Here is a 24,613-nt window from a genome sequence, read left to right on the forward strand (position 1 = left end):
CACAAACACTTTATGTATGCAAAATGAGAGGTGTGTTTAAAAAACAAAAAAACCTCAAGTAAACTGTAGGTGCTGTTGACTCAAAACTGACCATCAAAATACAGTGGAACCTCTGTTTTCAAACTTAATCTGTTCTGGAAGAAAGTACAACTTCTGAAACATAAACCGAAAACTCAATACAGAAGCCTCAATACAATAGGGAAACTTAAAACAGAAGCTGCATAGCAAGTACGGCTTCAGAAAATCGTTCAAAAACTGGAGCAGTTCTGGGTTTTTGGCATTCAAGAGCCGAAACGTTCGAACGTTCGACTAAGGAGATGTTCGACAACCAAGGTTCCACAGTATTAAATAATGGATGTAGGAAGCAGATAGAAATTTTACTGTTCAAAATAAGGACAGTAGAATCCCAGAATAATCTTTATACCCTTTAAAGCCTGGGCTAGAACTTTGTGTAAGATGAGATGCTTATAGGGTGAAGCAAGGCTGGCCCACAACATTTTACTGCCTGAGGTAAAATAGAAATCATGTAATGGCCCTGCCACCACTCCCTCCACACTTACATTATGCTCCTCGCTTTCTAGGCACAGGTCTGAGCACACACCCCGGCGCTTTCCCCACAAAAGCCTGCTCTTTAATGCTAAATTGGAACAAATGGCAATTCGTGTTTCCCAAAGTAAGTGCTCAGATGCAGCACTTTGCAGCATGGACCTGTGCCTAGAAACAGCACAATATAAAGTATGGATGAGCCCTCAGTTTGCCCATATTGAGGTGTGGGCAAGAGGAAGCTTAAAAATGCTGCTTGGGTTCAAAAAGTTTGAGAAATGCTTTTAAAGCAAATGCCAACTGAGGGCATCTTTTTCATGCACTAGTATGATTGTCAGGTGTGGGGAACTGGCTAAGGCTATACTATACCAAATGTTTCCCTGTTTTGATTTAAGGCAGTGATGGCCAAACTTGGCCCTCCAGCTGTTTTGGGACTACAGTTCCCATCATCCCTGACCACTGGTCCTGTTAGCTAGGGATGATGGGAGTTGTAGTCCCAAAACATCTGGAGGGCTGAGGTTGGCCATCACTGATTTAAGGCCTCCTTGCCCTCCAAACTCACCATACATAGTGTGTGTGTGTTTTCATTTTCTGATACTGTTGTTGCATGTGTGGTCCTGAGGTCATAGAGTTCAGAATAAACCTTAGATCTGAGTCATTTTGCATCAAGCAGCCAGTTTGCTTTATACAAATATGCACTTCCCTCTCACCAGCTTTTGGGAATAGCTTAATGGTCCAGAGGTGGATCCATTCCAGTTAAAGTAAGCCAAGATTTTGGGGGTGGGGAAGGTGGAGGGAGAAGAAACAATAAGACTTTAGTCTGAGCAAATGCTCATGTGAATTGGGAAAGGAAGACTGAGGAATTTTTGATGCCCAGCAAGAACCCAAAGGGGAGTGGTTTCCTGCAGACTTCTCACAGGTATGTTAAGGTTACAAGAGGGGAAATTATTTGGAGTGCATGGTGTCTTTTAATGCATGCCGTTTCTGTGAAAGAAATTTCTTTCCCATTTAAATTTGCATGGTCTCTGCAAGTGCCGCTGTGACTGTGGCTCACAAACCATGTTATGTTACAGTGAAAACGTATCTCTCCCATGGAAAAAATGACAATGTGGAGATAGTGCTTGCTGCTGATTATGGTATCCCAAAGAAAAAGTGGCAGAAACAGGATAGGAGGGAAATTTCTCACTAAGGGGAATCCCAAGTTGCCTGAAGTCTCACATAATAAAGACCTGTCAGTGTACTGAAAACCCAAAGGAAAGGGATGGGAGGAATGAATGAATGACATCTGTTCCCATTTAAAAATTCAAAAACAAAGAGAAAATATTGTGACACCTTAAAAACTAGCAAGAATATTACTTTATTCAGGCAATCCAAGTTGGGTAACCACCAAAATGTAGAATCCAGAATTTGTCAGGCAACAATGTCAAACAGTTCAGGAGGCAGGACTGTCGAGAAAACACACACTCTTTGAAACCCTTTGCTCTGTCTGCCTCATGTATAGATTGCTGCTCCTTCTCCTTTTCCTTGTTATTCCTACAAGTTGTGCTGATAAAAAGTGACTGGAAGTTTAATCTTTGTCCAAGCCACTGAATACGTACAGCTATTAATTTCTCCCTCCTCTTCTGCCTCCTGCCCCCTCTTCCACTCTCTTCTCTTACATTTTCCCATATGGTGACTTTGGAAAATTCCTCTCTGCATAGGAAAGGACAGGAAATTCTCTTTGGGAGAGAGAGTTGCCTATTCCTCTCTCCCCCCCTCTCCCTTTCTAGTTCTGCTGATCACATCTGGAAAGGATCTGACTTGGGAAAGGGGGAAAGTGTTCGGCGCTTCGAGTGTGTAATTGACATGGCATGAGCAAGCGGAGCCTTTGGGGGGGCAACAAGAGAAACGCTTTTCTCCAGACACTCATCACTACCAGCTAAACAGAGGTGAGTTTTTGTTTTCTGCACTTTTTACTCTCTGACAATAGCATGACAACTTGGAGGGCAGAGAACAGCTTCCTCGGATTTTTGTTTTTGCCGCGGCTGCTTTAAAACTCATTATGCACACCTAAACGTGCATAACTTGCTAATTGGAGGGTGTAACAGCACCTTACAGCAAGAGAGCCACAGGCACTGTGCATGTCTAATTGCTTTTTCTGGAAAACAACCCCTGAACCTTCCAAGCGCTGCTGGGCACAGAATTCACCACCGGTGCTGCAGATACAGGGCTTTGGGAGGCAGAGATGCTATTCTGGACCTCAAAACAAAACCAGTATGTTCTGGCTTCTTAAGCAGAAGAAACTTTATACATCTCTCTCGCTGTACTTTGCTGAGACAGGCGCAGGATTTGAGCCAAACTTTGGTGGACTCTCTTCAGAGACAAAACCAAAGTGAGACAACAAACCTAGGATACGTTTATGTAACAGCTTAAAGAGGAGGGGGGAAACCCATCTTAAGGCTTTCTTCAAACTGCAAAAGAAATCAGAATAGCTTGCCGGGTTTGTCAGTCTTGCCAGCAGATGTTTTTTTTATCCCAAGTGTTTTTCTTTGGTACCGGAGTAGTGTCTTGCTACAAAAGCTCAAGACAGATTGATGTCAGTGGCATGGGTTCCTTCTAGCTTCATACTGGTGTGGACCAGGCTAAACTCTGCCAGAAGGAAAATTGAATAATCTTTGTATGACTTTATACTCCAATAAAGCACACCTGTGGTCAAATGAGATGCTCCCACTTTAAAGTGAGTGCAATTGCCATCAAATACTCATCTGACACATTCAGAAATTTACAAATTTGTTGCAGCATACACAGTATGTCAGGAAGATACGCAGTAGTGGGTGTTGCAGTCCCAGAAAAGGAAGTCATTTAAGGTTTGATGATAGAAACTGGATTGCGGACAACAAACAGCTTGGATCTGGTTCGTGAAACTTAGCCAGAACAAAATCCTCCTCTTTGGGGATATTCTGCAGACAATGGTTTAACTATTTGCTCTGTCACATGCTTACTGAGTTGTTATGGGCAAAAGCCTCTCTTTCTGAAAATGGAGAAAACAATAAACAGGGAAGTAACATGCAATTGTTTTGGTGGCATAGAATCACAGAATTGGAAGGTATCCTGAGGGTCCTATAGTCCAAGCCCCTGCAATGCAGGAATCTCAATTAAAGCATATGTGACAGATGGCCATCTGTTGCACATGGTTAGATAAAGTTACAAGCTGAGTTACAGTAAGCCATGAGATCAGAAGGTTGTATGAAAGGACTTACAGAAGAGGTGGGTTTCAAGGAAGAATTGGAAGAGGCGGCACCACCCAGGTGTTGGAACTGGAGGAGCAAAGCTCGCAGGCAGCAGGGATATATTAGGAATGTCAGTGAAAAAGAAAGATAATGCAGTGGCAAGGGCAAGGAGTTTGTGCTGGATCTGGGAACAGACAGGATGTTAGTGTAACGATTTAAGGAGTTGGGGACACGTGGCCAGAGTAATGAGAGGTGAATGATTTTGGGAACGAAGTGCAGGATACAGGTGAAGGGACCAAGGTGAGGCAATGCAAGGCCAAATATAAGAATGCAGTAGCCTAGTCAAGAAAGATGCAGATCAGAGTGATTGCAAGGGAACAGATAGGATGCAATGCTGCAACAGGTGATGCAACACAACAAAAGCAGGCTTAGGGCAGCGTGACTGGTTCTGCCACACTGGGCTCTGAGCCTAGGGGGCGCTGCAGGGTGTTGCTATGATGTGGATTGAGCAGAACGGAAGGTGAGGGGGTGCGTTCCGAATTTTGGCCTTACACAGGGTATTGCTGAAATTTGAAAGACCAAAGTGTGTTGCTGCAACACGCCGTGTCTGTGGCTTGAGTATGGAGAACAAAGGCAACAGGCCTGTTGTGAATGGCAACACTGTCAATTGATAAGGAAAGAATACAAGGAGAAGAGAAAATGGGAAGAAATGTGAGAAGAAATGTCGACCTGTGACTTAGCACCAGGTTGGGGAATCTTTTCACCCCAGCCCTGAGGTCCCCAACTCCTGATGGCATCTGCAAAGCTGAACTGAGAAAGGAGATCCAAGCAAAGCTTGAAGTCCTGCTGGGATCAGCTAGACTAGATTTCCCATTCCAAAACTCCTAAGCTCCAGAGTGTCGCCATGGTTTGGTAGCTCCTCAGTGGAAAGAATCCCAGTGGGGCTTGCATTTGGTGTCAAATTTCAAAATCATTAAATACAAGCTGCACTTGCCAAGGGACAATCAGAAGTGCATTTTAAGACTTCTGACTGTTTCTTTGCAGTTGTATGTTGTCATAGATGGGGTGGGGTGGGGTGGGCATGGCTTGGTGAAATGGCCTCAGAGGCCAAATCAGAACCCACCGACCCCCAGGCATGATGGAGCCAATGGGCTGGAGGTCCCTTACCAGTGACGTAGCAATTAAGCCACACTTCCAAGCATTTAATCTTCAGGGTCTGGTAGTAAATGAATTTTCAGATGTCCGTATTCCTTTGTGCCATTGTAGAGGTTCAAGCCTACCTTTAAAAAGAGCTGCTATTAACTGATCCCCAACTCACTAATGTTTCCTTGATTTCAGTGGAAATGTACTTAAAGTTCGGGTCCCTGTTCCCTGTGCTATGGCTCCTGGCACTTAGCTCCAGCAGGATTCAAGCTCGGAAGAATGCAGACAGCAATGAGTTCCCAGAAGATTCATCAGAACTAATCGACCCAGAACGTAATTCTTTGGCTCCAGATTGTCCTAAAAAATGCACTTGCAATCCAGAAGGAATTGTGGATTGTGGAGGGTTTTCGTTGAAAGAATTTCCCATAGATGTACCAGAATTGACAAGCCACCTTTCCTTACAGGTACTGTAAAACTAAACATGGACTGCAAACTGTTTGTGGGACCAGGCCCACAGTTTTCTTGTAGCTGTTTGTAATGATGTTTGTACAATGCAGGGCCTAAAGCAAAGGTATCGAGTCTGGCTAAAAGAAAAGGTATTATGAAAATATTGATTTGTGGAAGAGTGCAGTGTGAGCTAAGGCATTCTTAGCTTATTGTACTAGTCATACAGGGTGCTTCCAAATAGCCTGTTTACTGCACATTCATCCTGGTTTGTTTGCAGGGAGACGAGATGACAGCTATTTAATGAACATTCATTCTGACTTATTTGCAGGAGGTTAGATAATGTAGCATCAAAGCAAGTCTTATCACACCTTTCCCAGTGTATTTCCCCATCACTTTTCTTATCGCAAAAAGTCCAATCTTTTGGGGAGACGGGGTTGCTGTGCAAGTCCTCCACATCCTCAATTTAACGTCATGTGAGTGTTGCTGTCGTCAGGCTGCAGGATTCAGTCTGGAAGTGCCCCCAGACACTGAGCTATATTATCAGTCAGGATGCAAAATTCTGCACAAACATACGTTGTAAAATTCAGTAACCTTCCACATCCACTATGGCCTGCATCCAAAGAACTGCACAACTTGTCTGCATGCTTAAGGAATGCTTGGGCTTACATAATAGCCACCCACAATCCTCTTTTTGAGGGGGTTTTCAAAGCAGTTTGAAATAGGACGTGGGTGTTTGCACTTCAAAAAGAAAATACTCGGTTTTTTAAAAATCAGCTGGGCAAGCCCAAGTTCTTGGGTGCCTCTAAAGCAACTCTTTGATTCTGGCCCATATGATTTGCCTGGTTCTGTCTTGTGCATTTTTTCCCCCGCAGCTTGTGCTCCAAAGCAGCTGCATCAACAGGGCAGAAGGCTGAACAGCTCCATCCCACCAGTCCATTTTAGAGAGAAGCGATCCTGCCATTCAAAACCAAGTGAAGATTCTCGGAAGCGCCCTTTCGTTTCAATGGGAAATGTTCCCATGTGCCTCGAGGTCCTGATAAATCTTTTCACTTCTTTCAGAACAATCAGATAGAAGAAATCTTTCCAGAGGAGCTGGCACGTCTTTACAGGCTAGAAACACTCAACTTGCAAAATAATAGACTCACTTCCAAAGGTAAGCTGCAAAAATCCAGACTGGCCTCTTAACTCCTGATTCGCTGTCTTTCATTGGACTAGGAGGAATGTTGATGCTTACCAATGAGTAACACTGCATATCACCCACTAGGAGGAGTGAAATGTAATTTGATCCCCTCTTTCCTTGGCTTAAAGTAACTCTTGATAGTACAGTATTGTAAAGCCCTAATTTCCGGAACTTTATAAGTTTGGTGCTATCCACATGCATGATATGTAAAAGAGCTACGTACATACAGATATACAGAGAGAAGAGGGTGGGAAAGACAGAATGAAGGCAAATACTTTTGTGTATACTCAGAACTCAGTTGTAGCTGGGAAGGAACACAGGTGGCGCTGTGGTGTAAACCACCAAGCCTCTAGGGCTTGCTGATTGTAAGGTCGGCAGTTCGAATCCCGGCAACGTAGTGAGCTCCCATTGCTCTGTCCCAACCTAGCAGTTTGAAAGCATACCAGCCCAAGAAGATAAATAGGTGCTGCTGCGGCAGGAAGGTAAACGGCATTTCAATGTGCTCTGACACTCATCACGGTGACCTGTTGCACCAGAAGCAGTTTAGTTATGCTGGCCACATGACCGGAAAGCTGTCTGTGGATGAACCCCGGCTCCCTTGGCCTGAAAGTGGAGATGAGTGCCTCACCCCATAGTCAAATTTGACTGGACTTAACTATCCAGGGGTCCTTTGCCTTTACCTCTACCTATAGCTGGGGATGAAGATTGAAGGGATGTGGGTCACATGGAAGAAGTGGGTTTTGAGGAGGGGTTTGAAGTGGGGAGAGAGAGAGAGCACGTGCAGGGACTGTGGAGTTGTTTAAGGTAGGCAGAAGGCGGTTTGGGAACTTCTGGTAAGATCTCATTGAGACAAAATGAGGCAGTTACCTCAGGCAATGGGTGTGTGTGTGTGGATTTGCATTCCCAGCCTCCCTCCCCCTCACCCACTGGCCTTGCCAGACAGCTACTGGCTGCCTACACAGCTACTCACACTGTATATATGTAGTTCTGCAGAGCCATTCCCTGCTTTCCCCCTCTCTGCCACCACCATGGCCCCCACTTGCTCACCTCTTTCCCTCATTAACTGCTTTGCTGCTACTAATTTAGCAGTGGCAGCATTGGCCATACCTCTGCTCCCTCTCCTGTTTGTCTTACTCTGAGGAAGGGCCGGGGATTATTCAGAGAAGGTGTTCTGGGCAAGATGGAGAAATCTCTATCCAAAGTTCTGATGGCGCAGGAAATCTGGGCCCTTCAGAGTGAGGCCGAGGGGAGGAAGAGCCAGAGGCAATAGCATGGCCACTGGTGCCAGCTCATTAGTGGTGGCAAAACAATTAACAAGGAAGCCGGGAAAGGAGCAGAGAGGGATGCTGGTGGAACACTTTGTGTTGCCTTTGTCTCTGGATGATTTGTAGCAGATTGACATAATTTTCAGAGGTCACATCCACACTATAGCTTAACTCTAACCGCACCCCTTCCCAAATTATGCTGCTGCAATTAAGAAATCTTGAGGAGAATCCAGGTGTGTGCTTATGTGTGTTCAAGTCTGGGACTGAAAAGCAATTACCGGTAATAGTCCAAGCGTATGTTTGGAAGCACCTTGTTGCTTCCTTCTACGTGAAGGAAGCAACATTCCAAAAATTCAGTTGGTGGAGAAACTTCAGGTCTACACCCTCAATAAAAGCCTTTTACTGGAGACCACATTTAAGAGAATAGGAGACCTTTGGTTGTCTGAGGGCAGGCATTGCCAGATAGCATGGGCTTCATGTACATGTCGGTCTTTAGAGATCCATTGAAAATGCTTCACTACAAAAAGAAAATAGTACCCTGATTATGGACACAAGTACAAATGTTAACCTACACCAGCCTACTCTGCAGACCCTTAAAGGCTAAGTCTAATCCACATCTTTTGTAACGACTTGTTTTTATTTTGGGATGCAAGCATGCTCACAGCTAGTTCTATGTGTCAAAGAGGGCTTTGGGCTTATATTTGGGGCGGGGGTGGGGTGGAGCTGCATAGGAAGCTACATTTGAAACTGAGGGGACTTTCAAAAGCAAATTGTAATCTGGAATGACCTGCTGCTCAAAACACGAAAGAAATTCTCACTGGAAATGGTGAAACCTTTGGGTGTGCCTAAAGTATCTCTTTGGGTTCCAACTTACGTAAAGATAAAAATTAAATACGAACCTGATATTTCTAGTCATTTTTTAAAGGGAAAGAATGATGATCATAGATTAAAATCCTTTAGTTGCTCATAGGGGTACTAATTGTCAAAATATTCCTATCTGAAGGACTTCCAGAAGAAGTGTTTGATCAGCTGGAAAACTTGAATTACCTGTATCTTGCCAATAATCAGGTAAGCAAATGTGGTCTTACAAGAGCTGCTGTTGGTTATGTGTGTAAGGACTGGGGACCAGGAACCCTTTTCAGCCAAGAGCCACATTCCCTCATGGGGAACCGTGGTGGGAGCAATAGATATTTCTTTTGCACTTATACTGTATTCACAGGGTTTTACACCCACACACCCCCATCTCCACCCAGGCAAATAAGAAGAGTGATGACATTTCAAGGCCACAATCTGGGCAGGCAAGAGCACACAAGGAGTGGGTGGAGCAAAATCAATGAGGGGTATGGCATGGGGTCTGGACAGAGAGGCCCAGAGGGTCACATTTGGCCCCTGAGCTGGAGGTTCCCCACCCTTGGTTGAGATAAACACTTCACATAGTTTCTTCATTTAGTATTGCTTGAGGAATTCATTCTTTGCATGAACTGACTGATCCCAGAGAGACGAATGTGTGAATCAGGACAGAGTTATCTATGTCGCAATGCAATTCTTGGCTTGAAAAACATATAAAACTTATGAAATGCCCATTTCAGAACAAAATACATTTGGAAATGAATATTTTGTGAGAAAATATGTTGAAAAATACTTATTTAAATTCACATGTTTTAAAGTTAGAAATGTAGATGAATTCAGAAACAAGACAGAACTGATTATGAAAAAGCACCTGTGAAACAGACATGAGTTGAAAGAGACCGAATCATCCCTTTCTTCATAACTAAAGAGTAGTTTGACAGTGGCTTGCTTTTCAACTGTATTCTTTTGGCTTAGAGTGTTAGAACTTTAAAGATGCAGTAGGGACCGTGACGTGCTACAGACAGACAGCAGTAAACAGTTTCATGGTGTTCCATAGCTGTGGCCATTGAAACTTCCATTTTCCACAGCACCGACTGTATTGGTGTAGCAGTAGCTGATCATTGACAATCTGAGTGGTCATCGTATCAAAGGAAACTGCACTGACTCCACCAACTCTTTCAAATGAGTTTACCCTGTTGTGGGTTAGGTGCAGTATCAAACTGCTTCTCCAGTAACATCATGTCCTTTCCTCCCATTTACAGCAATTTTCCATGTAACAGTTTTGGCAGTGAACAGCTGCATAAAAGAAGAACACGAGCCAGGCTGTGACTAATATTCCAGAACGTTTCTGTCCAATTCCACACACCCCCTCACCCAGCTCTATGTGATAAAATGGCCATTAACCTCCCTGTTCCTGCTGCAGAAGAAAATTGTATCTGAATAATAGAAGCAAAACTTTGAAGATGGTATACACATGCAAACATAGCTTGGTGGCTTTATATATTCAGAACCACGGTGAACATACTGAGAACCAGGACACTGAAGTAAACAGTGCAGTAAAGCCAAGGCCCATACTTAGCATGAGGGCAAGGATATACTGGAGACAGGGTGCTTTCATGAGGATCATGTACTGTTATGTGCTTGGCAACTTTGACTAGAATACCACATATAAGGCTTGACGATAATATATATACCTATGCCAAATGGAAATAAAAATCTCTGTAGCAGGAAATCTAAAATTCATCTGAGAAAATGTAACTTCTGAAACAGTATTAGAAGTGGGACCTGCAACAAAATGTTGCAGCGTGGAGTGTTTCTGGTTGGGATGCCAGGCAGCCTGCCATGCCCTTCTCCTGGATTCCATTTCTGTCCCAAAATGTCAACCAGCATTCTGTGGAAACTGAGCATATTCAGCCTTCATTGGACTGTTTGGGGTGAATCACCCTCACCTCAGGGGTCCCCCCCTTTGAAATTGCTTTTGTACTTCTGTGAACCTTGGAGCTTCACTGAGCCTGTTGATACATTTTTTTGGTAGTACCGTTTTGGCTGTGAAAGCAAAACATTAAAAGTTACATAAGCTGAACGTAAAAAAAAAATAGTGGGAATATTGTACACACATTTGCAATTTGAATCTCCAGAATTTAATTTCCAAACTCATTGTTAATTTATTTATTTTTATTGGGTCTTTCCTGTTGATAATATATGTTAAAACTTAAAGCAATTCAGATCCAGTTCCCCAACCTTGTGTTATTGGCAATGTTATTAAGCAATCACCTTGTCAAATGCAGTATGGTACTAAAATCTTAAAACTAACAGGATTCATAAGTAGGAATTTTGAAAATAAACCACATTAGAAGAGCACACATTTAAATTTTCCACAAGCAAATTTGTATTAAAAGCATATTCTCTCTGAATAATTTTCTTTTACAATGTTTTTCCTCTGTTCTGTACAATGCTCAGCTTCCAACAGACACTAAATAAATATTGAATAATATATTCATAGTTTGTCCATTACAATCCAACATGCCTGCAGACAAGGTTACAGCTCACAAAGTAAAACCCGTGTCTTTCAAAGATAGCGTGAGAAGAAGTACCCTTCAGAAATTTGATGAAAACTCAGAGGGGGAGCCTGTCATATACTCTTGTTTTCTCATGAGATTTTTCCAGGAAAGGCCACTGAACTATTTCTTGAAAGGATTATAAACGTAGCATAACATTTATTTACTCTCTGAATCCACTATTTCCCCCCAATATTAAGAAAACAAAATATGTCTCAATACAAACAAAACTCCTTCCAGGGATGCTGAAACAAAAAAATTAACTGTTTCCTACAGTGTTTACTTATATTTGTGAGGAAGACAGAAATCCTCACTGCTGTGAGGGAGCTCCACTTTTCGGAGCTTGACCTTGTTAGGTTTCTGCATTGAAACAAATAGCCTGATAATCTTTTGTTGCAAAACTGGCAATGGTGGCGGTTTGAAGCCTTGTGTCTCAGACCACAATATCCTCTTCTGGCACCATATTTTGTTTTCCAGCTCACGGCGGCTCCGAAATGCCTCCCGAGGACCTTGATCAGTGCTGATTTTGCAGCCAATAATCTCACTAAGATTTATGAGCTCACATTCGGACAGAAGCCAAACCTGAGGTAAACAGAGGGGTTAAGAGGCAACTGTAAGAGGAAGAATGTCACACTGCTTCTGTGGCAGATGGGGGAAGCAATTGTTTAGTAAAAACCACTTGCGGCCTACAACTTGTAGCCAGAGGAAGAGAATTGTTTATCTTTGAAGACGAATTAATTCTGGTGGCTTCTGTTGGATGTCGTTTGCATGCAAATAGCAATTGGGCTGGAAAGTGTCTCAGAATACTGTAACAGAAATTCATTTCATTGGTTTTGTGGTCGGTTTGTTCAGGAGTGGAGGTTCCCAACATCACCCCTCAAAGATTTGCTAGTGAATACTTCATAAATAAGAATAAGGAAGACTACATAGATCAGGTATGTGGCCCAGCATTTGTTGGTCTGTAGCACACATCATGCCTGATCATTGGCCATGCTGGCTGAGGCTGATGGGTACAACATTTGGAGGACCGCATTTTCTCTATCCAGTAATGAACTCTGATACAGAATTCTCCTCCACAATTTATAGTTGAGGTTACCTTCTGTTTAGGGAGTTTGGTTTAGGGGTGGTGGTAAAGCTTTCTATTGGGGAAAAAACTAGGTGAGTATCAGAGCTTCAGTCTTATGTAGTCTTTAAGGTTCAGGATCTGAAGGAATAAAACTAGTGGATCATAATGAAAAGCAATGAGTGGCTCCTTAGGAGGTCTCAGGGCTCTCAGTACTCCAACAACCAGGGTGGGTTAGTAGCCCCTCATTCAAAAGGATGGCAATGGGTAGCAGTCATCAGCCTGTATTCAAGGCAAGGGCAGGCAACATGACCTGGGGGCTCAGCCCAGCCCCCCTAGGTTTCCCATCTGCACCCTCACAATTGATCCCAAGGCTCAACTAGGTGAGGAGGAGCTCCTGATCAACAGTTTTTAGAGGTCATTTTCAGAAAACTTTATGAAACAAAACCAAGTAGCTATATCTGTACTTATTCCTAACTTAGTCTATTTCCCTTTCCGGTAGGTCAGTGTACCTTCACAACAATAAACTGGAAGATGCTGGGTTACCAGAAAGCATGTTCAATGGTTCTGATAATGTGGAGGTCTTGATCATGTCCAGCAATTTCTTAAAATACGTTCCAAAGAATTTACCATCAGCACTGTATAAACTACATCTAAAGGTAAAATGACAATTCTATTACAGTAGTTCTTCTCCTTGGGGATGGGATTATGTTTCTTCACATAGCAGGAACTCACACTTTGTAAATCTGATTCCTTTGAAATCACCACATGTCTGTCTAGCTGTCGGTCTGTTTTTCTGTCTATCATGTTTGTGGGTTGTGCTCTCTGCCCAAGAGTATCTGAGGTATTCTGTGGCTAGAAGTGCTTATGCCCAGTGTAGGCTTGTTTGCCGGCTACAGCCATTCCTGGACTGGCATAGCCTGGCCTCAGCTGTGCACAATCTAGTGACCTGCTTTGACTACTTTATGCACTTTACATGGGGCTACCCTTGAAGGCTGTCTAGAGGCTGCAGCTAGTAGCTGTCAGCTAGCGTGGAATGCAGTTGCTATGCTGGAAAGTGGGGTACCTCAATGGGACCATGTGACACAGGTCCTGAAAGCACTGTACTGGCCAAAATCAAGGGGTCAGTACTAGCATATAAATCATCTTCATCATCATCAACTTCCACAAATTGCTTGGGACCCAAGTAGCTAAAATAGCACCTTTCCCAATACCAACCACCTCAGACCCTACAACTGGCAGAGAAGGCCTTGCTGGTAGTACCGCCACTAGAGGCTGCCCAGTTGACGCTGACCTGTAACAGGGCTTTTTCAGTGGTGTTTTCCCAGTTGTGGAATGCCCTCCCTAGTGAGGTGCATCTGTCTCCATCATTATTAATTTTCAGAAGGAATTTGAAAACATTTCTATTTATCCAGGCATTTGTTAGCTGCAGAAAACTGTTTTTGGCAACTCTAATATCACTGTACCACCTCAGAGATGTCCACCCTGTACTTTGAGGACTATGATGTTAGGATGAACAAACTCATAATCTACTTCCTGTGTTTCTTATGGCAGAACAACAAATTGGAGAAGATTCCTAAAGGAGCGTTTAGTGAGCTTTCAGGACTTCGAGAGCTGTATTTGCAGAACAACAAACTGACAAATGAGGGCATGGACAATGAAACCTTTTGGTGAGCCTGTTGATTTTCTTTAGTGGATGCCAGCCACATGTTGCCTTACAGCTATTCTACTTTGTTAATAATTTGTCAACACATTAAGAACAATTACAACACATCCAATCTCCTATAAGCTGTGTTTTTTGTGATATTATGGAGTACTGCCACCTCTTATTTCTTTGCTGCCCATGGTATCCATTTTGTGCTGGCACGCACAACGTTATTATCAATATGTGATCATTGACGCTTTTTTTTAAAATAACCAAAACAGGGCTGCATATGAGAATAACTTTCCCTCTATTTTTGTTAGACACTGCAATTGAATTGACTCAGAAATCGATTAAGTTATCTCTGAAAACAACTGTTCATTTTCTGAGCCAATGCAAAGCTTGGAAAATAATCCCACACTCTATGCTTCCAAGCACCCAGAATCAAACTCTGATTTTGTTTCCTAGTTTAGAGTTGACGATTAAACCACAGTTTCCTGACTGGGATATAAAGGGAAACTATGGCTTAATGACTATGGAGGTCTTTCAGTAGATCATATGAGTAGTTAGAGGAGGGAGCACAAATGTTTTTGCAGAACACTTAAGTTCAAATGAAAAGCTACTAAGTTGTTAGGTTAGGCTATAAAGTGGAGGTGGGTCTAGTTTTATCATTAAATGGAACATGTGGAAGATATGAGCAAAACTCACCTTCCCTCCTTGCCTCCCCCTCTCCATGTTCTAGCTGCTTGAAGATTTTTTTCATAGCTGTCTCACTTCCAGTATTGGAACAGTAATGGGTGTGACAAATTTAAGCAGCGATGTAAGGTAGGATCCTTGGTGCGACAATGATTTGCAAGCTCAGTGGGTAGGAAATATAGAGCAAGAGGCTCAATAGATTTATACAAAGGGTAGGGATCATGTTTGTACCCCAGATCAGGAGTAGCCAAAGTGATATTCTCCAGATGTTGTTGGATTACAACGCCCATCATTCCCGACTGTTGGCCATGCTATCTGGGGCTGATGGAACCCAACAATTGGCTAATCTTGCTTCTGATATTGTTAGACCCCATCTTACATCAACCCCAGCAAGCTTGCCTAAAACTAAAAGGTCAAGGATGGTGAGAGATGGAGCCCAGCAACAGCTGGAAGGGCACAAGTTTCTCACCCCACTTTATAGATTTCAATTCATTTTTTTAAAAAAATGTTTAACTAAGAACATTCATTTCACCCCTTTTTCTTCCAAGGAAACTTTCGAGCCTTGAGTACCTGGATTTGTCCAGCAATAACCTTTCCCAGATCCCAAGTGGCTTACCTCGAAACATCGTCCTTCTCCACCTAGAGAAGAATGCAATTAAGTCAATAGGCAGGGATGTCTTGACCCAGATCAAGAACCTGGAATACCTTCTGCTTCACAATAACAAGTTGAAGGCACGGGGGATCCACCCTCAGGCTTTCCATGGCCTGAAGAAGTTACACACAGTCCACTTGTACAACAACCAGCTGGAGAAGATCCCCAGTGGGCTGCCCAGACGGGTTAAAACTCTTATGATTCTTCACAACCAGATATCAGAAATTAACAGAAATGATTTTGCTACCACTTATTTTATGGAGGAGCTAAACCTTAGTTACAATAAGATCACCAGCTCACAAATTCATCGGGAAGCTTTCCGTAAGCTGAGGCTACTGAAATCTTTGGATCTTTCAGGCAATAATCTCCATACCATGCCTTACGGCTTCCCGAAGAACCTGCTAAGCCTGAAACTGAAAGTGAACGAGATCAGCTCTATTCCCAGGCGCACATTATCTGGGATGTCAAAGCTGCAGGAGCTGTATTTGAGCAACAACAAATTGAAAGTCGGTTCAATATACAGTGGGTCGTGGCAGGATCTCACCGGTCTCAAGGTACAAGCATATCACTGATATTGTGTGACTCTTTCATTTAGATATAAACACAGAAAAAAGTCAGCAAAGAAATCCAACTTCCGTAATTGAAATAGATTTTGCAAACAGAAGGAATTATGCAAGTATACTTACTATGAAAAGAAAAGGAAGTAGAATGTTGTGTTATTTCACCACAGAATCTGGAGGTTTGGGGCAAGATCTAAGGGCAGTACATAAAGGCAAAGGCGGGGGGCATAGGTGTGTTGAGATGCAAAAAAATGGGTGGCAAGAATTATAAAGAGACAAACAGTTGGTGTTGTACAATAGCATTTCAAAGAGAGATTTTCAAGGCCTCCAGTTTGATTTATGAGACTAGCAATTATATGATTAACAGTACATGCAAATGAGTTTTCAAGTGTAATAATTTAAATTTGAAATTGGTTTGAGGTAATGGACTTCATTTGCAGAAGTACACAGTTTTCAGCTAAGATTGTGAATCTCTGGATCAGAGTGAACACTGTGTGTAAAACTCAAGGAAATGGAAGCAGGGAACTGGGAAATATTTATCTCCTCTGATCTGAAGATTGGTCCAAATGGGCTAGTTACAGATGTAAGAAATTCTACCAGGATGGCATAGTATTGGTGCAGAAAAGCTATATGTTTTGGAAGTTGGTTTTCAGATGGGATGTTGGAGAATTCCATCAGAAACAAGAGTGGAAATCCCCACAGTTTGCATGTTCATTAGAGGTTAGAAACAGAAATCACGTAAGTGAATATGAGCAGTGTTCAGTGTCATTGGGTTTTTCTGTACACAAATGTTACGTACATAATTACATTATTTGCTGTATAGTGTTTGTCATTTACCTTCCAATGAAATGCATTTAAATTAATTATGTAATTAATTTCCTAAGTTTCGGCCACAGCAGATAGTGAGACAAATAATAACATAGAGTTTAGTGAAAGCTGAACTGTAGTGCAAAGGAAACAGTGCTGACTGCAATGAACCCAGGATGGGACAGAAGTCACTGCCTCCTTACATCTCTACTTTTCACTCAGATGACAAGCCTGTAGAGCTGTTTCCAGATATGAAAAGAAGAAAAATATCAGAAGTTTTCTCAGGAAAAGGTGTCTTCAGAGATATTTAAGCTCAGCTCTAGAACTTACTGGTTTCCTGAGACAGGATGGTCAATGGAAGACTCCAGCATCTGCACAGATTTCTTATGTTGCTCTTCCATAAAGATCTATTGAGAAGGTCCTACTGGCATAAAGTTTAGAGAACCAGAGTTATATGAAAATACATTCTTGGTGGCTTCTTCACAGCCATTAAACTCTCCTGGAGACCCCCCAGATTCTGAACCTGAGCTTTTTTGGGGAAGCATTGTCTGTAACTTTGGTTAAAACGGTAGAGAGGAGGGCATATGTTAAAATGGCTCACATGCTAGGCTCTGTAGTTCATTAAAACACACACACACACACACACACACACACACACAACTTTGTGGTCTTGCAATCTATATTAAAAAGTTAGTGGTTATTGAAGATGCAGATTATTACACTGCCCCACCCCCACCCCTGCCAGATGAGACAGGTGAGAAACAGTAAGTTAATGAATATGGGTTTAGGTGTCAACCATGGGTTTTATTGTTATTTATTTTGCCTTTTAAACAACTCTGCTTTTCTTGGCTCCAGTTGGGACCAAAAAGCAAAAGTGCCCAAGTGGCATATTTAGCCAGAAACTGGCTGAACTAGTTTTTCATAGAAAGATGTTTTTGCGTGATTTCCAGCTCTGTTTCTCCAAAGCCAAATATATTGAGTAATCTTTGTGTGAGAGCTTGAACTTCTGGCTGCTTCTCCAGTCTGCTGATTCCAGTCTGGAATGTTCTTCAGCAAGGCAGAATCCTTTAATTATATGAATTTAATATTTAGCTCATTTTCTTTTGAGTAAGGCCCTGTAGGAATTGGGGGGAATTGGAGCACTGCCTTTTGCAGAGCTTTGCTTTGCCTATACCCATAGGGTTAGGAGGGGGGGAATTGTTTGTTTAATAAATTTCTGAGAAGACAGACAATGACACCGTTTAAAGAATGACGCTTGTTCTAAGAACAGGAGCAATTTAAGCCCCCAAAGATCTGCTCACTTGACACTTTCCCAGACTGAGGGTGGATTTTTCATGATCACAATCATTTAACATCACCAGTCCTGAAGAAAACCAGCCTGGGAGGAATTCAGCATTGCTCTATGTGTAAATCATTATGTCAGCGCAAACATTTCAGCTTGCTAGGTGGAATTATCTCCCCATGGGCTGTTCCTTTTTTCTTATTAATATATACATAAACACGCACACACACATTGGATATTCATTTAATTCCTGATGTTCATCATAAATTTTATATTAACTTGAACCTTGCATAGCCTATGATGTAAGTTCATTGGAGTTGAATTACCATACGATCAATGTTAATGTTGGCTAATGGCTAACGTCATCACCTCAACAGTCAATCAATGAGGCAGAAGTTAAAGTGAATACACATTTCAGCTGTACCCACTTAGCAGACAGTTAAGATCAAACTTTGACGGTGGTGGTAGCTGACTAAAAATATAAGAAAAGATGTAATAATGTTAACAATAGTCTAAAAATAAAAATACATCTGATATTGAGACAATCTGCAGGAAGTCACTGAAAGCAAGACCACTTCACAAAGATAGAAAGTAAGCAAACTCTGGGCTGGTTGAGTCCTCAGCCCACTTGTAGCACATTTCGCCACCATCTCTACACCTCACAGAGCTGCAATTCCTTTCCCTCCTCCCCACCTTAGCAAACTACAGTTCCCAGGATTCTTTAGGGGAAGTCATGGACTTTAAATGTATGGTGTATACGCAGACTTAGACTTACTTGCAAGTAAACAAGTGTTTTCTTCTATAATAACATTTGTTTCTCTGTAAAAATGCTTCATGCAAGTATGTGAATTGTGCTCTTCATGAACGACTTCACTGGCCCAGGCTGGAGAGGTTACTGTGAGACAGTTCACTCAGGAGGTTAGTACAGTGGTACCTCTGGTTAAGAACTTAATTCGTTCCGGAGGTCCGTTCTTAACCTGAAACTGTTCTTAACCTGAAGCACCACTTTATCTAATGGGACCTCCTGCTGCTGCCGCGCCACTGGAGCACGATTTCTGTTCTCATCCTGAAGCAAAGTTCTTAACCCGAGGTACTATTTCTGGGTTAGTGGAGTCTGTAACCTGAAGCGTCTGTAACCTGAAGCGTCTGTAACCTGACGTACCACTGTATCTGTGTTTGGAGAATATTCAAGTTTTTGCCTGGCGAAAAGCCCTCCAAGTCCACAGTAGGAGCAATCAAACTTCAAATGCATAGTTTGAAGTCACAAGTCACTAGGCCATTCTCTTCCCCGTGCCCTAATCACGTGTCCAGAATTCTGAGAATTCTCAGAATTCTGAGCATCAAATGCCAAACACTGTTGTGCGTGCTGCAGATTCAACAGCAGCTGCAGCTGTTACTGTTCAGCTGGCCAGGCTGTCAGAGCAAAGCTACAGGAAATGGGCCAAGAGGAAGAAAGCTGATGCAGAGGCAACCAAGGAGGGAAGCTGGGGCTGCTGCTCACTTGTTGCTATGGCCACATTTCAATACAAATGTCCAACATTAGGTGGGCCAAAAGGAAGGGTAATTGACTAGGATGAGAGACTTCCCTAGGAATAGGGGAGAAATCCATTTCAGTTCACACTTAAAGGCAACCTTACCTAATTTGTGCTTTCCAAAACAATACACACAATGCTTGTTTTGCATGGGGGTTATGTTCCAGACCCTGTGCGTGTTGGCAGAACCTGCATAAAGAGTTCCACCAGTTGTACCCTTGCTTACACAAATTTCAAGTGCCTAGGTAATCAACATTTTTGTACAGTATAATCAATCTAGCCCGTTTCAAAGCAAACTGATTTCCATTAATTACTTTCAACCAATGTTGTGCTCTCTGTTTTTCCTTTCAGATATTAGACATAGCTGGCAATCAGCTTACTTCTATTCCATCTGATTTGCCAGAATCTCTAGAGTATTTGTACCTCCAGAACAACAAGATTACCACAGTGCCAGAGGATGCCTTTGAATCCACACCCAACATAAAGGGAATTTATCTCAGGTTTGTAGTCCAGAAGAAAGGTTCCCCTGCCTGACCGAGATGCATCCAGTCAAGGGCAAGGCTGAGAAAACTCTTCTTTGGAACACCTAAAGTGTTTAGACAGGCCTGGTGGGATTTGTTGCATGTTAAATTGAACAACGGCATACCACCCACTCAGTGTTGTATCTAAAATTATCATTAAGAGTCTCCTCTGTTTTATAAGCAGTTGATTATGTGGCATGAGGGGATGCAATTCAAGAAGTCTAAAGCCCTCTTGGTCATGCAGAACCTAGCTGTGTGATTGTTGAATTCTGGCCATAGCCCTTTGCAGGTAACCAGAGTACAAATGACCAACGATCCAAACATTCAGATTACTTTTGCTAATCCAGATGTGAACATAAGGAGAGTTCTACTGGATCAGACCAAAATTCGATCTAGCCCAGCATCGTGCTTTCAGAAGTGGCCAACTAGATGCCTATGGGAAGCCTATAAGCAGAACATGAGCATGATAGCATTCTCTGAATCATAGGTAAAGGTAAAGGGACCCCTGACCATATAGGTCCAGGCATGACCGACTCTGGGGTTGCGGCACTCATCTCGCTTTATTGGTCGAGGTAGCCAGCGTACAGCTTCCGGGTCATGTGGCCAGCATGACTATGCTGCTTCTGGCGAACCAGAGCAGCGCATGGAAACACTGTTTACCTTCCCACTGGAGTGGTACGTATTTATCTACTTGCACTTTGACGTGCTTTCGAACTGCTAGATTGGCAGGAGCAGGGACCGAGCAATGGGAGCTCACCCAATTGCAGGGATTCAAACCGCCGACCTTCTGATTGGCAAGACCTAGGCTCTGTGACTTAACCCACAGTGCCACCCGCGTCCCTAATCATGTTCTGCAGCAACTGGTATCAAGATGCATTCTGAATCATGACTAGTCAACCAAGTTGGGAGCCATCACTAAATTTTGTGAAAGTGAGTTCCATCATTTAGCTATGCAGTATGTGAGGAAATACTTCATTTTGTCCGTCTAGGAGACTAGATGGATTGTCCAGAAGGTGGATTGGGATCTACTGGTAAATCTTTGGGTTAATAACAGTTTGATTATGATGGAACAACCTCCCCCCTCACTCCTCCTGCATGTGTTTTCCTGGTGGTTCTCCTGACGTCCCCACAGCTGATTGAGGGGACTTGGGGGTGAGGGGAATTGTACAAACAGGAGCACTTGCACTGGCTCCGGCTAATGGGACTACTTAGTTGAATCCAGCCTCTGGAGAGAGCCCTATTTGCAACCCTGGGGTTAAGTTCCTACTCTCTCTTTTTATCTTCAAGGTTTAACAAGATTGCATTCAATGCAGTAAAAGAAAGCACATTCCAGAGGCTGAAACATCTACAGGTGTTGGACATAGAAGGAAACTTTGAATTCAGCGACCCTTTGAAGAATAGGGACCATTCGGAGGAGGAAATGGAAGAGGAGGAGGAAGAGGAAGAGGAAGAACAGGAGGTCGAAGAATAATGAAGATAAACTTCGATTGAACCAAGTGTATCACATGGTAGAAAATTACTTTCAATGCTTTTCTAGTTATACTGTCTCTTTACACAACCTGCTTTTCTATGGCACCCCCAGCCTGTACACAAAATAATATTTGTGACCCAATTCTGTTAGTGGTTGGGTTGACAGATAAATATATATGTAGGTGCATGAATGTGTGCTGGTACAATGACAGAAGTGGATACATCACCAGGTGACCAAGTGTTGCATAGGGATAGCAATATGTGCCCCAGCAGTAATGCCTAATCCCTTGTGGCTTTCTGGAATGGCACAGTTAACTCACACATGGTGCTTGTATGTTTGCTGTAGTTACATCAGTTTTCATTCCTGATCCTGTAGCTCAGGTGTACTTTCAGTGCATAACCACTGTGGGATAGCATTATTCCTATATGCGTGTGTCCTGGGAGCATAGAAAACAGCCTCTCTGTGGCTGTCTCTATGTACTGGCCATACTTGCAACGGCACATAAAGAGGTATTTCTGTGGCTGCTGTGCAGCATAAAATGTAAGAAGCTGTGGTCTCCTGAATCAAATGAACCTTTGGTCCATCTAGCTCAGTGCTGTCTACACTGATTGGCAGCAGCTCTCCAGTATTTTTGAAAGGAGTTTCTCTGGCATATAGCTGGAGATGTCAGGAATTCAGCCTGAGCCTTTGGGCATGCAAGTGCTCTACCACTAAGCTATAGTCCTTTCCCAGTTTTTAACACTTCTTTTTTCCAAAGGCCTGTAAAAGCCCGAGTCGGGGAATTATTTGGAAGACTTGTATTTATTCAAGCTTTTATTTTAAATGAGATTCTTAAGTCCTTTGCTTCTGATTTCCTTGTTACTAACCACCTTGGATATCTGGGTAAAGGTAAAGGGACCCCTGACCATTAGGTCCAGTCGTGACTGACTCTGGGGTTGCGGCGCTCATCTCGCTTTATGGAGCTGGTGTACAGCTTCTGGGTCATGTGGCCAGCATGACTAAGCTGCTTCTGGCGAGCCAGAGCAGCGCACGGAAACACCGTTTACCTTCCCGCTGGAGCGGTACCTATTTATCTACTTGCACTTTGATGTGCTTTTGAACTGCTAGGTTGGCAGGAGCAGGGACCGAGCAACGGGAGCTCACCCCGTCATGGGGATTTGAACCGCCAACCTTCTGATCGGCAAGTCCTAGGCTCTGTGGTTTAACCCACAGCGCCACTCGTGTCCCGGATAACTGGATAGAGCAGGCTTTATAAAATCTAAACGACTACATTTCTGCCTTGAGTTCTGATTCTTTGCTTAAGTTCTTGACTGCATTTTGGAAGGTAGCTGCCAGCGTTACGAACTGGGATAAAAATAAATGAATAATGAGCTGGGATGAACATGCAACAAATACATGATTAAAATTTTGATTCTCATGTTTTTCAGGAACTCCTTCAGCAAAGCGGCATGCATCCCTGTGTTTATGTATCTATATATATCTGTATCTCCATAGATATACAGAGAGCAAACAGTGCAATGAATTTCATGCAGGCGGTTGGCTCATGTGATGGTGCTTGGCCAGGCCAGCTGAAGAGAGTCTGCTCATGTTGGGGGGAGACCCCCAAGTGCCACCCCATGTCTTATATTTCATCTTGTCCAAGTACTTTCTGGATCATCAGGGATTCTGGGGGAATTTTCAAAAGCTGGCTTTTGTTCCCCTTCTTTCACTTCTCTCACAGTTTTCCTATGCAAATGAAAGCGAAACTCTTTAAAGCAAGTTCCCTCAAACAGTGTTTCAGTGTCACTGCATTTCAATGAACCACTGCACTCAGTGATGGGAGAAGGGAGAGCATCCCGTGTGGTTTTGTTTCGTAGAACAACCTGAAGCATCTCCGAACCATCAGATGGCAATAAGACTGACTTACCACACTGGACATTTCTGTCCCCTTTTTTGGTTCAGTTCAGTATGTATATTTGGATTAAGAAAGAAATCCTATTACGGCTGGATCCCATATATAATTTATCCCCATTCCCAAAGCCTGCAATATGCATCCACCTTTATGAAGGTTTAAAATATCAAATTATTATGTTTTGTGAAAATTAAAATATATTTTTGCCTTTGAGAGATTTGTTCCTTTGTGTGTGTGGGTGCTGGGTGGTTGCTAATATCCCTTGGACAAAGGAAATTATATGGACATATAAAGTTGGTCCATCTAACCAACTTTATTGGTCTTCAGTTAGTGGGTCGGGACCTACCACTGGATTACAGTCTGGCCTAAGGCGGGTCACAACAACACTGTACAAATATAGGATAAAGAGAAGTGGATCCTCAAGTACATTTTTGGAATCTACCTCTCCCTACTTTTTCTTTAAGAAATATTGTCTTTGATGGCTCTTCTCATTTGGGTTCTCAGCTTCCACACATGGGCACACACTGAGAAACAGTGTTTGTTGACAAATCATGTCTTACGTTAGCTTGTTCAGGTTGTCTAACAAACGGGTAGATCCACACCATCCATGCAGAGCACATTCAAAGCCCGTGACTTGCCCCATAGAATCCTGGGAACTGTAATTTCCCCTTCACCAGGCAACAGTTCCCAGCAGCCTTAAGAGAACTACAGGATCCTTTGGGGAAAGTCATGGGGTTTAAATGTGAGTTGAATGTGCATGTGACTTTAACTGTGGAAATCTGATTTTACAGTGGAGAGTTATTTCTTTTTACCGCTCACAACCTTATTTGAAGTTCCTGTGCACAATTTCGTGTGTGTGTGTGTGTGTGTGTGTTTTCCCCCTCCTTCCCAAACACAGTTTAGCTTTTTACATCTCTTGACTAGTGGATAAGCAGCACTGTTTCTGTTGGGGCTTAGCAAAGAGCTTGGAGCAAGAGGAGTATTTGAAATCCAGAAAGAGAAGTTTCTAACTGTAGACCAGCAGGGAAAACACCTGATAAAAATCTGTGCCAACCAACCTTGCCAATAAATCTTGACTTTAGGATGGCCAGCTACTTCCTTCCCAACCTGGGCCTCTCCAAATGATCATGTTATTGCACAATGCAAATGCAGCTGTTACTCAATTGACCAAAGGATATGGGGAGGGGGGAGGGGGGTGTTTCTGTTGTAGGGACGCCTCATGTTTCTTAACCCTTTAACTGTAATATTTTCTTTAGGAAATGTAATATCTGCTTGCAACTACAGAGCCACTTGCAATCTCTG

At 42.8% G+C, this 24,613-nt stretch overlaps 1 protein-coding gene across 5 annotated transcripts; it reads left to right on the forward strand.

Annotated features, from left to right (window-relative positions):
* Positions 1-1,319: 1,319 nt before the first annotated feature.
* On the forward strand, positions 1,320-23,524 carry PODN (podocan). Of its 5 annotated transcripts, none has more exons than XM_081915286.1 (12): positions 1,320-1,462; positions 2,313-2,471; positions 5,091-5,359; positions 6,402-6,495; positions 8,791-8,855; positions 11,672-11,781; positions 12,760-12,916; positions 13,812-13,927; positions 15,144-15,801; positions 19,780-19,928; positions 21,237-21,457; positions 22,848-23,524. In XM_081915286.1, exons 3-11 carry the CDS (start codon positions 5,096-5,098, stop codon positions 21,418-21,420), a joined length of 1,797 nt encoding a protein of 598 aa, XP_081771412.1. In that variant the 5' UTR covers positions 1,320-1,462; positions 2,313-2,471; positions 5,091-5,095; the 3' UTR covers positions 21,421-21,457; positions 22,848-23,524. The 5 variants fall into 5 exon arrangements, with proteins under 5 accessions (XP_081771412.1, XP_081771415.1, XP_081771411.1 ...); XM_081915285.1 differs by having other exon boundaries at positions 1,376-1,462; positions 2,244-2,471; XM_081915288.1 differs by lacking the exon at positions 2,313-2,471 and having other exon boundaries at positions 1,381-1,462.
* The last annotated feature ends 1,089 nt before the right edge of the window (positions 23,525-24,613 follow it).

The sequence above is a fragment of the Podarcis melisellensis genome, assembly GCF_964234715.1.
Source record: "Podarcis melisellensis genome assembly, chromosome: 6".
Taxonomy (NCBI): Eukaryota; Metazoa; Chordata; class Lepidosauria; order Squamata; family Lacertidae; genus Podarcis; species Podarcis melisellensis.

Coding starts and splice junctions, on each gene's coding strand:
- PODN (XM_081915286.1), top strand. CDS start 5,096: ATGTACTTAAAGTTCGGGTCCCTGTTCCCTGTGCTATGGCTCCTGGCA. Junction 8,856..11,671: donor TGTATCTTGCCAATAATCAG/GTAAGCAAATGT, acceptor TTTGTTTTCCAG/CTCACGGCGGCTCCGAAATG. Junction 12,917..13,811: donor TGTATAAACTACATCTAAAG/GTAAAATGACAA, acceptor TTCTTATGGCAG/AACAACAAATTGGAGAAGAT.